Raw genomic sequence first — 12,879 nt, forward strand, 5'->3', positions numbered from 1 at the left:
TCTTGAAATATGTTAATTAATTTTACTGTATACGGCTAAAGGGATCTCCTAATATGGCATTGCGCAGCAGTGCGCCTATGAGATGGCGTGCCACAGAGGAACACATAGGCAAATATAAACTTATTAAAACGATTGGCAAGGGAAATTTTGCTAAAGTTAAATTGGCTAAACATTTGCCCACTGGCAAGGAAGTTGCTATTAAAATTATTGACAAAACTCAATTGAATCCGGGTTCGCTCCAAAAACTCTTCAGAGAAGTAAGTATATAAGCATACATATTTATATCATATACAATGTATTTAAAATTCAACTAAAAATTTAAAATTGAGCCATTTGAAATTTTTCCTACGCTAGCGACTAAAAAAAGGTTGATGAGTTTAAACGTGGGAGATCCAGGTGGGACATAAGGTTTACGTTAAGGCAATAGTGTCGTTTGTAATGAAATGCCTAATATTTACGTTTCTGGTTTATATAATTTTACAGCACTGTAAAGTTCCCAATTTCTCAGAGTCACCACCAATTAGTATGAGAAATTGAAACTTAGCGTCGTTCCATATTTATTATCCAAAATTTTATCTGTCTCTAATTCGGTGCATTATATCTCCACAAATTACTCACTGAGGACTTCTTCATAAGTACTTATTGATATGTTACTCGTACAGGAATTTAGGTTTTTTATGTATATTCGGCGCAAAAAACATTGTCTTATTATTTATGAAAGCATAACTTTTACGTAATGTATGTATCGCAGTACACACACTCATGAATCGAATCAGTGAATTCCTATTCTTAATTAATCTTATTTTGCGAGATAATTAATTACAATGATTTTAACGGTCAGATGGTTGTGGGTAACCAAATTTCGGAATTTAGATGTGCGTTTTGTGATTAAGTTTAATTAGAATCGTGCAATGCTTTAAAGGTTAAAAGTCAATGTAAGTACGACATAAGCAACATGTGCATATTAAAAACGATCGTTTTAATGTCTAAAGAGTCAGACATTTTGGAAAAAACTCTAACCGAGTTCTGTTTTGTTTACCTCCCTCAATACAACCGGTAAGCCAATAACACCATTTACTAGCTCAAAAAGGCGATAGGTTACACATTCGTTTCTCTGGCGGAGATAAGGATACAATCTATCTTCGTAGAATGACAAAGAGACTAACGTCACCAACCCTATTCCCTAAGCGTATAGCTTTTTTGGAGCATATGAATCATCAAACTATCTGATCTAGCCTTGATCGAGTAAAACCCGGAAATCAATAAACAAATCTTCATTTTCCAATATATGTGAATCAATGAAATACTTACGAATAAACCCATCCCCTTGAGAATTAAAGTTTCTCGTAGTTTTGTAAGTTTAAGAACATCAGCTTATAGGAGCATCATATAATTATCTAAATTAGATTTTAAATTGAAGGCTAAAAACATTTTAACATAATGCGAATAAAATTTATCAAAATATATATAATAAGTAATTTAAATAAAAATAAATTAATCCTACAACTTCTTCATAAAATATTAATATTCGAGCCGTTTTCTTTGAAAGTGGTGTAAGTGCATTTTATTTTATATGCAGACATTTAAGGTTTTCCACTTGACTAATTTGAAAAATATGCATATATGTTGTTACACCAGTTTTGTATTTTTTAAATATTAAATTGATTTATATTTATCATGCAATCAATTTTTAAATGTGATTAACAAAAATTTATACTTTTAATGACTTCAAAAGGACTTAAACCTCTTTCAAAGTTAGCGAAAAGTAGAAATCTTACATTTACAAAAGGTTAACTACGGGATCTCAATTTAAGCAAACATGTTTCTTTTTATGAAATTTTTATTAAATATTTTTAAAATTTTTGGCTAGAACTATGTTACTTATATTTGTGTAATATTTTTGTCGGCTATTGTGCTTCATTTTTCTGTTCTTTTGCGTGTTAATATTATTGTTCGTTTTCGTAGAATATTCACAATAATAAAAATGCACTAAAGAAATAATGTTCAATTTTGAACTAAATAGTAGCGTGTCTTTGGGGGAAATGGACATACCCAATTTTCAAAGTAATTATATTTGTAACTTCATTAACTATGATTTTGAAGGATAAAAATGTATTCATTTTTATCATGAAATAATTTTTTGTCAAAATAGACTTACACCGCTTTCAAAGAAAACGGCTCATTTATTGAAACAGTTGACGAACACGAAATTTAGAATTCTTCAATATAAAGTAAACGGTGATATTTATTTTCATCGTTTATTCTTTCCACTTTTTTGAATTTTTCGTACATACACACTTACATCTAGCCTATATTCACTTAAAAATAGAGAAATCCATTTGCATTTGGTATGTAAACTTTTGAAACAATGTAACAGTCTAACAGTTCGCACCCACACAAATAGGGGCAATGAAGAGAGCAAGCAGTTAAATCGCTGCTACCGTTATTGATAATTACTACTGCTAATTTTGTGCAAAGTGTTGCGATATCTTGTCATTTAGCTGTTTCTACTGATGCGTATATGAAAATAAAATGAAATCATATGGTTGATATTTTCAGCAATATTTTGCGCTTTGTTAATGTTTTTGTATAAAAATGTAATCTTGCGGCGTTTTTTTCAAGCCATACTCTTTTGCGGTGTACGAAAAGATAAATTTAGACGGAAACCACACCTTGGACGCATATTCCAATTAAGCTGTTACTGAAGTTGTTTAGCCTTTGGGATCATCAATTGCTCGAGATCGGACAATCGGAGATTGCTTCGTTTAGGGAAAATCCAATATGCCAAATCGTGTGTTGTCCAATTTATTTGTGTCTATAAGGTGTTCCGTTAAGAATGTGTTCCTTTTCGAAAAAATAATTTCTTACATTTTTTCAAGCTAACTATTAAAAAACTAATTGAACTAAATAACTATCTAAACAGATACCATCGGCGTAAGCAACAGAAGAATTGGAATTAGCACTAGAGAAATTCTTATTGTAAATATTTTCATTAACAACAAACGAATGGAATGGAAACTTCAAAGATGAAGAATAACATTCGCCATAGAATGAGATAAATATATTTCTTTGAAAATATTTCAGCTCACTTGCTTTTTATACCCGTCCGAAAACGTGTATATGATTTTCTTAATGTTTTTAGATATTCCCATGGAATATTCCATAAAGCATATGGCAGAGATGGGCAGAAATTATGTCGACAGGAGTAAGATATATATTCTATGAATCTTGTAAGAACCAAAAATTGTTTAAAACTAGGGAAATGTTGTGAAATGTAACCTGATCGGAGATGCGTTTATACAGAGAGGAGCGATCTTATATATATTGTCTTGCTCGTCGTAGAAAGAGGGACCAATTTTAACAGGTCTGTCTTTGATTTCTCGATTTGGTAAAATCACCATAACGATCTGAAAACAGCAGAACGAAGTTTGGCTTTTATTCACTTTTGTGTCACAGTATCTCGCTCAAATTTTTAAAAAAACTACCGTCTAAAAATTATAACGCTGTTTTTTTGTTATTAAAATTCTGTCACGAAAAAGGGTTTTTGCTTAATTTTTTAATCAATGCTTCGCTCATAGTTATCAGAAAACTATAAATACATGTGACTGAATATATGGTATGGTATTAGCTTGAGTGGTTACCCATGAGACGCTGGCAAATTGTACAAATGTACGTGATCACAAAATATATTGAATCAAGCGCATGGTGGACATTAAGAAATCCAATTGGGTACCGTTTCTATCTTTTTTCAGGAATTAATAAAATAAAAATTAAATTTAGTTGAATTATGAACTCATTCGTTATCGACAGCTAGACATACAACAAGTTATAATCGAACGTTGGTTATATAACTGCGCAGTCATAATTCTCATTTTAAAAGATGCTATACAGAGGAAGGATAAGTTTTTATATTAACAACGTATTTGCAAAAAGTTTGTTTGAAATTTAATATTCTATTCGCAATTATCGTTATTGAAAGAACAATCTAATTATTATTTATTATTATTATGCAAGTATAGCCTCGGCTGTCTTTTAAAGCATTTAAAATGAGAGAGGAAAGCAAAACTAATATATCAAATGGACTACTTCTTGAAATTATTCATCTTTTTGTATATCCTATATTGTTTATTCTTAATTTTATTTCTTACAAATATAAAGTATTCATTATCTATACGATTATGAAAGGGAAACGTAAGTTGAGAACACAATGAAAGGGAAGAAGTACAGAAATTTATAAATGCCCATTAAGTAGAAATAAATGCAATGATTATGTAACTATAATCCTTTGAATGTTTACGTAAAAAGTCAAATGTAAATGGATTAGTGTGCGTCTTATAGTATTAAACAATGCAATTGTTATGGAAAAATTTTCATAAAAACCTAAAATTGTTATTCAGTATAAGCCGAAACTGTTATGAGTTTGTTAAAATGTCCACTTCTTAGATTAAGATATGGTATGAAGTGCGACTTTGAACTTTGTGGATACCATGGTGATTACGCTAAATTTTTGCTTTTTATCTAGGCTTTTCGATCATTAACATACCAGCAAAGCCCTACAGACAGATAAACCGACAGACATCGGACCACAAACTATATTGAATATACGTATCTATTATTGGCGGGAAAACGGAAATAGAGTGTCTAGTTGTCGGCAATCAGTATAGCAACGAAGGATTCTTTTATATAAATTATAGCTAAAATGATTAACTGTGATTACATGCATTCTATCAGAAACCAATGTTACTTCTTTTCTAGGTTAGAATAATGAAAATGCTTGATCATCCCAATATTGTGAAACTATTTCAAGTAATTGAAACAGAAAAGACCTTATATCTGGTAATGGAATATGCTTCCGGTGGTGAAGTATTCGATTATTTAGTATTACATGGTCGTATGAAAGAAAAGGAGGCAAGAGTTAAATTTCGCCAAATTGTTTCGGCGGTACAATATTGCCATCAAAAACGTATAATACACAGGTAAAGATAGATGAACGCTACACTTGTTAGAAATTTGATAACGTATTATTTCATTCTTTTGCCTTTTAGAGATCTAAAGGCGGAGAACCTGCTGCTAGACAGCGAATTGAACATAAAGATCGCAGACTTTGGTTTTTCAAATGAGTTCACTCCTGGCTCCAAGTTAGATACATTTTGTGGTAGTCCACCGTATGCTGCACCAGAATTGTTCCAGGGCAAAAAATATGATGGTCCTGAAGTCGACGTTTGGTCTCTGGGAGTGATTTTGTACACTCTGGTGAGCGGCTCCCTGCCATTCGATGGTTCAACGTTACGTGAACTGCGCGAACGTGTGCTAAGAGGCAAATATAGGTTAATACTTATTGTTTTATGCAGTTTGTTTTTCCTGTCTCAATTGCGTTTTTAACAGGATTCCCTTCTACATGTCTACTGACTGTGAAAATCTTTTGCGTAAATTTTTGGTATTAAATCCTGCAAAACGGGCCAGCCTGGAGACTATAATGAGTGATAAATGGATGAATATGGGGTTTGAAGATGACGAACTTAAACCGTATATGGAACCTAAACAAGATTTAGCTGATCCGAAACGGATAGGTAAGACGGGTACTGTATACCAAGCTCAATTGTATTAATCTGTCTATAACAAAACTCCTCTCTATTTTCGTGTATATACATGTGATGATGTCGCAAACTTTGATGCGCTATGTGTAGCTACAAATTTCATCATAATCACCATTCCTGCAGCGTGAAACACATGTAACAGATTAATATTTGACAATTAAACTTGAACAGGATGTACTGACTACCAAAAATAGATCAGTTAATTAAACGTCCAATCTTAGCATATGGTTCGCCAAACGTTAACTGAATTAATTTTCTCAACAAATTTCATTGCGCCACGCAATCTGTCTAGGCTACATATGTATTTTAACATAAAGTGTGAGCGAGTGTGGGTGCGTCCGTGTTTGGATTTTTTTTTATTTATGGGAAGCATTCGATTACATTGGGATTTTTTAATTTAAAAACGAAAAATAATAGCAAACCAAGTATATATGCCCTAGAAAAAAAATTTCGGACTGTCGGGTACATTTTTTCTAAATAAATATGGACTTCGCTATCACCTATTATTTAAATTTATCATAATTGTGAAGAAATTATGGTAATTTGTCTCAGTACCTAATTTAGAGTAGATTTAATAGCAAACTCTTATAAACATCATTTTTATCTTTTGAATGAAAAACTTCTAACTCGCATTTTTATTGCTTTCTTTTTTGATAATCTGCTAATTAAAAACTTAATAAAATAACGCAGAAGCTCTAGTGGCAATGGGCTACAATAGACAAGAAATTGAGGCCTCTTTAACACAAGTACGTTATGATGACGTATTTGCCACCTATTTGTTGTTAGGAAGGAAAAGTACTGATGTAAGCTATTGCGTCTGTAATTTTAAAATAAATTATAATACTAATAAATATTGACATTATCCTCTTACTGTTTTTCAGCCTGAAAGTGATGGCTCTCGTTCTGGCTCTTCTTTGTCCTTGCGCAATATTTCTGGAAACGATGGCACTACTATATCTACTAATACCACTTTACAAAGCCCGACGCATCGTGGTGTTCACAGAAGTATTTCAGCTTCTAGTACAAAACCAAGTCGTAGAGCGTCTTCCGGTGCTGATACGTTACGTAAGTCTCGATAGACAAACGAATAATGGGAAATTAAAATTTATTTCACCGAGAATAGGTTTGGCCCCGGGTAACACTGCTGTCCAAGTATCCACTATTGGAACAGCCAGCACCGTTCCGGCTAGCAATAATTATACTATTGCTGGTACTGCGTCTTCCGCTGAAAGGTCATCAATGTAAGAGTTTCTTTCGTGCCAATGCGCTTATTTGTATAACGTGTATTGAAATTTTCATTTACAGTAGCAGTAACTTTAAACGCCAAAATACAATTGACGCGGCCACTATCAAAGAAAATACGGCTCGATTATCAGCCCAAAGCCAAAGGCCTGCCTCTGCTACTCATAAGTTATTAACAACAGCAGATACATGTCAGTATTGGTCTTTATAAACGTAATTTGTGTTTTTTTAAGATCTTACAAGACTTGAGTAGAACTTCAGCTTCAACAATTATACAAATCTAAAACGAAAGTGCTTAAACACAGAAACATTCTTGGACAATTAAAGTTTGACAAGGAGTGGCAGGATAGTTGATATGGTTGTGTACCTTTGAAATTGTTTGAAATCGAATAGAGAATATTCAAGTTAGTGATTATATACAAGAAATATCATTTACTTCTGTTGTTATTGCATCGAGGAACGCAGTATATTTAATCTTTCACTCCGCCATTTTTGAAGATTTTCAAATCGAAAATTTTGTCAACTGTTGTCCGCAGATTAAGCTTCAAAATGTATTTCATCTACGACCATACACAAATACTTTTTTAGGTGTTTCTAAAAGGCCAATATAAAGACGTCTGGTCAACTAATACTCACAAGTTAATGAAATACTTCGCATTTTATATAGTAGCCAGGTGTTGGAAGATGAACTTCAAAACGAATGTAATTTTGCTACTTTTTATTTAAAATGCTAGTATGTTGTTTTAAATAATACGTAGTTAATCCGAAAAGAAAGTTAGTTTTTACGCGGTTAACACTTATATTCTTACAAGCTGTACATTTATGTGAAACTTTCTTTGACGAAATTGCACGAGTAACAAACTTAAGCCAGTGTTTTTTTTTTTTACTTCATTTTAATCAAAAGTAAAATAGGCTTATTTCCATTGCCTTTCATTTTTATCAACAGCTACTATAAGCAGCGCTAAACCACGCTCTACACCTAAATATGAAGCGCCGAATAGTAACCGAACTGCAGCTACTGTTAGCATGATGCCTCGACGTTCTACGACTCTGTATGAGAAGACATCTTCAACAGAAAAAACAAATGCTATTTCTACAGACTCAAAGTATGTACAATTCGTATGTGATTGTTGACATTTTTATATTTCAAATAATAGCTTACCCCAGAAAATTTTATACAGCCTTTTAAAAAAGTTTTTTACTAACATCAAAATCAATACCTTTTAATACATGTGTTGAGCAAACTAACAAAACAAAATCACCAAAAGAGTAAAGTTTTAAAACCGTGTCGATATAGTGAACTTGATCAGCATCAACTCCATGAACAGTTTTAGAGTAGAAACAAAATATAAATTAAAATCATTATAAGAATATTTTTGATTTCAATTAAGCTTTTTTGTCCGTTCATTTAACCTGAAAGTTGAACTTAATATTACAATTAAAATTAAGTCAATATTAAATAAAAAGCATTGTAAATGATATTAACCACGTTTTGTATATGTAAAAACTTACTTGCTTTTCTTAAAATCCTATCTCTAGCCATATAAAAAATAATTTTTTCAAATTCCATCAAAGCGCTAATTTCTTTTTATATTTTTTGTCTTACTTTCCTTTTTGAAACGAAATCGTTAAAATCTATTTGTATAAATATGTTCCAAAAAAAATTCTACAACTGGCAACCTAACACAAATACCATTGTATCTATCCTTCGCAAAAAATCAATAAATATTTAAAATATAAAATTAATGGTGAGTATCAAATAATAATTCCTAAGCTTAATAATAAAATTATGACATGTGCTAAGAATTGAATAATTAACTAAAACAAGGCATCGTGTAAGATAGGGTTGGTGATGATCAAGAGAAAAATTATCTCTTATTTTCAAAAAAGAAATAAAAATTTTTTTTTTAAATACAATAATTTCATGAATTCTCTTTCCAAAAATTGCTTACTCGTTCGTAATTCTTTCATTCTTCTGTACTTTGTACTGTTATTTATTTTTTTTTTTTTAATAAGATTTCGGGTTTTCATCAAATTTCTCTGAGCTTTGTGATCTTTGTGGTACGGTCTGTCACAAATATTTGAATCTTTTTTCCCCTATCAAAAAGACGAACCACTATTTTCTTTTAATAAGGGTTTCTATGTTTGTTTAGCAAATAAGAAGTATATAATTAATTTTCTTTATTTTTTGTTCCAAAATTTATTTCATTTTGTATTTTTCTCATATTTTTTGCATGTTACAACCACCGCCACCAACTATCACAAACTAATTAATCGACCAAACAATAAATTCAACAACCACCCGACCTCTGTTCAACAATGCGGAATATTTCAAATAAATCATTGTGCTTATTGGTTTACCGCTCTCTACTTGCATGAACATTCCTCTAATTCTACTTTTTGTTTGCCAATTTTGTGTACAACAATTCTAACAAAATATAAAAAAAAAAAAATTTAAATCAATTCAAACTCTTTCCTTCGACAAACGTGATTAAATAAATTCGGTTTTTTAAACATTACTTTTAAAAACGGTAAAAAACTGAACTGCTTACATTGTTTACACATGCGCCGATAACTAATTAATTCTTTTATGCCTGCCAATGTTTTGTACCAATTTTGAAACAATAACTCAATAACGAAAACTAATGCTTTCCAATGATCGAACGATTCCATGAATATGCACCACGCATTTCAATAAACGTACAAAAATAGTGTGTTCAACGATCTTAGAGTGACATCAGCTGTTAAGTCTGGCAGACATTTTCCGAGGAATGTTCCATCACGTTCAACTTTTCATTCGGGTGAGTTTTGTTTTTATGTAAGAAACTTTCTAAACCTAATATGTTCGTGTTCATAAATAACGATAGAAATTGAAAAAAGGCACGGAAACCACATTTATCTCCGCATACAGGAGGTGAGATTTTAATTTGGGGCGTGTTGTATGGCCCATCGAAACATTTTATATCGAAATATTTTAAAAAGATTTTATAAACAGTTTCGATAATATGTTTAAAGTTGATATGGTGGAATTCAACTAAAAACGCGTTTGCAAACTTAAGAATATGCGTAATTTGACTTAACATCATGTGTATATATATTATGTGAAATTTCTGTATTTGTGGATATTGCAAATGAGATAAAACAATTTGTGTTCTTCCCGTAATTATGACAGGACTTTGCAGCTCATATGTTCTTATAAACGTTAGTTTTGTTTCTATTTTAAGTTTGGTATATTTGTTCATCTTTGTAAATTATATCGATGCGTTCATATGTATACAAACAACATTGTAGGAATAAACAAGTAGATGATACAATAGAATATATCTCAACCTCTTCATTCCTTCGTCGTTACATTAAAAACTTGCACTAGTTACGCTGTTACATTGATTAGAACATTTATACATTATAATATATGGAATTCGTTTTTTAGTACCTATGACTATATATGTTTACCTTTTTGACGAGATCTCTTCTTCTTCAAAATTTACTCCGTATAAGAAATTTATCTGAAAGAAATTGTTAAATCATTTAAAGTTTTATATAAATGCATTCTAAAATTTTGAACACACTTCTGATCATTTTGTTTTCTATGCATATCATTTATATATATATTGTGTTTTAAGCCGCCTTTTTACTTTTTTTTTGGATTTTTTCATATATAATTACGTTTTATGTTTCATGTTAGGTATTTACACGTTGTCTGATGTTAGCAACAATTGCACTTTAATAATAATTGTGTTGGTATCACAATCGAATTACAATAATTACTTTTCCAATCTTGATATTTGTACCATTTAGAACTTGTGTGAAGCTTTTAAGAAACTTATGATCTAAAATATTTGTTTATTCAAAAGTAAGAACATTTCAACTGTACCACAAATATTTTCAGAACTCTCTATCGCCTGGATTTAGGAAAGGGTATAACTTATTTATATTAACGAATTTGCTTTGTTTATTGTTAAAATCATGAGGACTGCTCGGAGCTGTAACTTGGTAGATTAAGTTCGCGAACTAAAACTGAGAACTTTTCTTGCAAATTTATATTTTTCCCTTGAAAAAAAGATTAAAAAATGATGTATAGGATAACGGTAATGGATATGAAAGATTCGGTCGCAATCGAATAGATTTCTCCGGCTTGGTATAATTGATGCTGATTATTGTACCGTTCGGTTTAGCACGAACTTAGCTGTACGATAGTATCACATGCGCTAGTTCCTTTAGGAAGGAGGTTTTAAAATGTTCCACCATCGATAATTTGAAATTTTTCTTTTGTATATCTCACATTTTCATCGAAGTGTTAGGGATATCAAAGACAGCATCATTAGCAATTGCGATGGAACCATTTTCCGGCTAAGGCAGGTAGCGTCAAGGTGGACACATTCTATAATCTAGCAAGTAAGACAACTATATTCGGTCGTGACCAAATCTTTTATACCCATAGCACCCTGATTCCAAAAAAAAAAAAAAACGGAAATTATCATACTCTACTGTCTATATTCTACTCTATAATATCCGGCGCTCGCGTCTGGTTTTTTCTATTTTCAGAATGAAAGTGGAAATTTATATGGTTTATGTGTTGTATTTTACGAGTGACAAACAAATAAAACAGCGAAAGTGTTCTTTTGCAAGTTTGTAGGCGATATCTTTATTTTTACGAGCGGGGGAATGTTGATGGGCGTACGGACACAAGTTTGCTTCTGTGCGTTACAAATGTTTGGGAAAAAAACATGAAATTGTGAGATACTATAAAATAGGGTGAGAGCGACCGATTTTTTCCATTTTTGTAGAGGCAGTAGGATCACTCATACAATGCGGTCGTTGTTACTATGCTAGCTTATGAGTAATAAACAAACAACCGGACAGCAGAAGTGTTCTCAGTTTATGTTGTTTCGCAGGCGTGTGCTTTGATTAATTTAGTAAGTTCCTTGCAATCGGCAAAAAGTCACCAAGTTTTTGTCAAACTTGAAGGCGATATCTTAATTGTCGCATCCGGAAAATTGTCCACCACAAACAGTGCACGAAAGGCCAAGTGGACACACACAGGCGAACATGTCTAGATTTTATTTCGTACTAATTAAGAATACGTTTTTTCTGCTTTATAAACGTTGAAAATGTTTTGACAAAATTAATATAACACATCACTTAATAAGCCTTCGGTCTGAGGCTTGCATGGCAATACTGTTGACAAGCCCACTTGGTTTGTGGATAGTACCAAACGTCAAACGATATGTGTCAAAATTTGGTGACGTTCTGAAAATTATTTTACAGATACAGAGAAAAACTATTGTTGAAGCCAAGCAGTGGTTTGATAAGTGTTATGGAAATCTTGCACCAGCGAAATCAACTATTATTGATTGGTATGGTGATGTATTTTAATAGATCTTCTAGATCATGGTAGGTTTGCTCAAGCAATTAATAATGATGTTACGGTCGTATAAGCATCGATGACGCTGAACGATCTGGACGCCCGAAATCGACAGTTATTCCACAGCACACTAAAAAAAAAGCACAAAATTGTTTTGGAAGACCGCAAAAGAAGGTAGCTGACACTATAAGCATATCAAAAGACAGTGCATTTACTATTTTCTGTGAAAATTTGTCCATGAGAAAGCTCTTTTTGAAAGTGGTTGCGGCGTTTGCTCCCAACGAACCAAACACAACAACGGGTTAACCCTTCAGACCTCTGGTCGAGAGAATTTCATGTGTACATGAAAAGGGATCATACCTACATCCATTACCATACAAGTGATACAAAAATATCAGCAGCGGAATGGGAAACAACATATGAAATTCGTCTAAAGCGATTAAAAAAGTCGGTCTGCAAAGTGTGGCATCCGTATTTTGTGACGCACATGGTAAATTGTTAATCGACTATCTTGGAAAAGGACAACGGATCAATAGCGACCATTTCACGATTTTATTGGACCGATTAAGTGTGGGAATAAAGAAAAAATTGCCTTAGAGGGAGAAAGTACTGTTTCATCAATTCCCCGTGTTACAAGTCGATGAAAACCAGGGTGAATTGCTTTCCCACTCGCCG

At 32.2% G+C, this 12,879-nt stretch overlaps 1 protein-coding gene across 16 annotated transcripts in view; it reads left to right on the forward strand.

Annotated features, from left to right (window-relative positions):
• LOC119640228 (serine/threonine-protein kinase MARK2) overlaps positions 1 to 12,879 on the forward strand; it is a 69,359-nt gene that overhangs the window by 20,315 nt on the left and 36,165 nt on the right. For 9 of the 16 annotated variants that reach the window (XM_038038108.1, XM_038038117.1, XM_038038109.1 and 6 more), the window contains 10 exons: positions 42 to 257; positions 4,756 to 4,976; positions 5,046 to 5,327; positions 5,386 to 5,579; positions 6,288 to 6,400; positions 6,479 to 6,662; positions 6,721 to 6,838; positions 6,903 to 7,030; positions 7,786 to 7,945; positions 9,552 to 9,640. In XM_038038108.1, coding sequence (XP_037894036.1) covers positions 42 to 257; positions 4,756 to 4,976; positions 5,046 to 5,327; positions 5,386 to 5,579; positions 6,288 to 6,400; positions 6,479 to 6,662; positions 6,721 to 6,838; positions 6,903 to 7,030; positions 7,786 to 7,945; positions 9,552 to 9,640 — 1,705 coding nt within the window. The remainder of the gene's footprint in view (positions 1 to 41; positions 258 to 4,755; positions 4,977 to 5,045; positions 5,328 to 5,385; positions 5,580 to 6,287; positions 6,401 to 6,478; positions 6,663 to 6,720; positions 6,839 to 6,902; positions 7,031 to 7,785; positions 7,946 to 9,551; positions 9,641 to 12,879) is intronic. The other 7 variants (XM_038038111.1, XM_038038116.1, XM_038038102.1 and 4 more) reach the window with 4 other exon arrangements.

The sequence above is a fragment of the Glossina fuscipes genome, unplaced genomic scaffold (genome assembly GCF_014805625.2).
Source record: "Glossina fuscipes isolate IAEA_lab_2018 unplaced genomic scaffold, Yale_Gfus_2 116, whole genome shotgun sequence".
Taxonomy (NCBI): domain Eukaryota; kingdom Metazoa; phylum Arthropoda; class Insecta; order Diptera; family Glossinidae; genus Glossina; species Glossina fuscipes.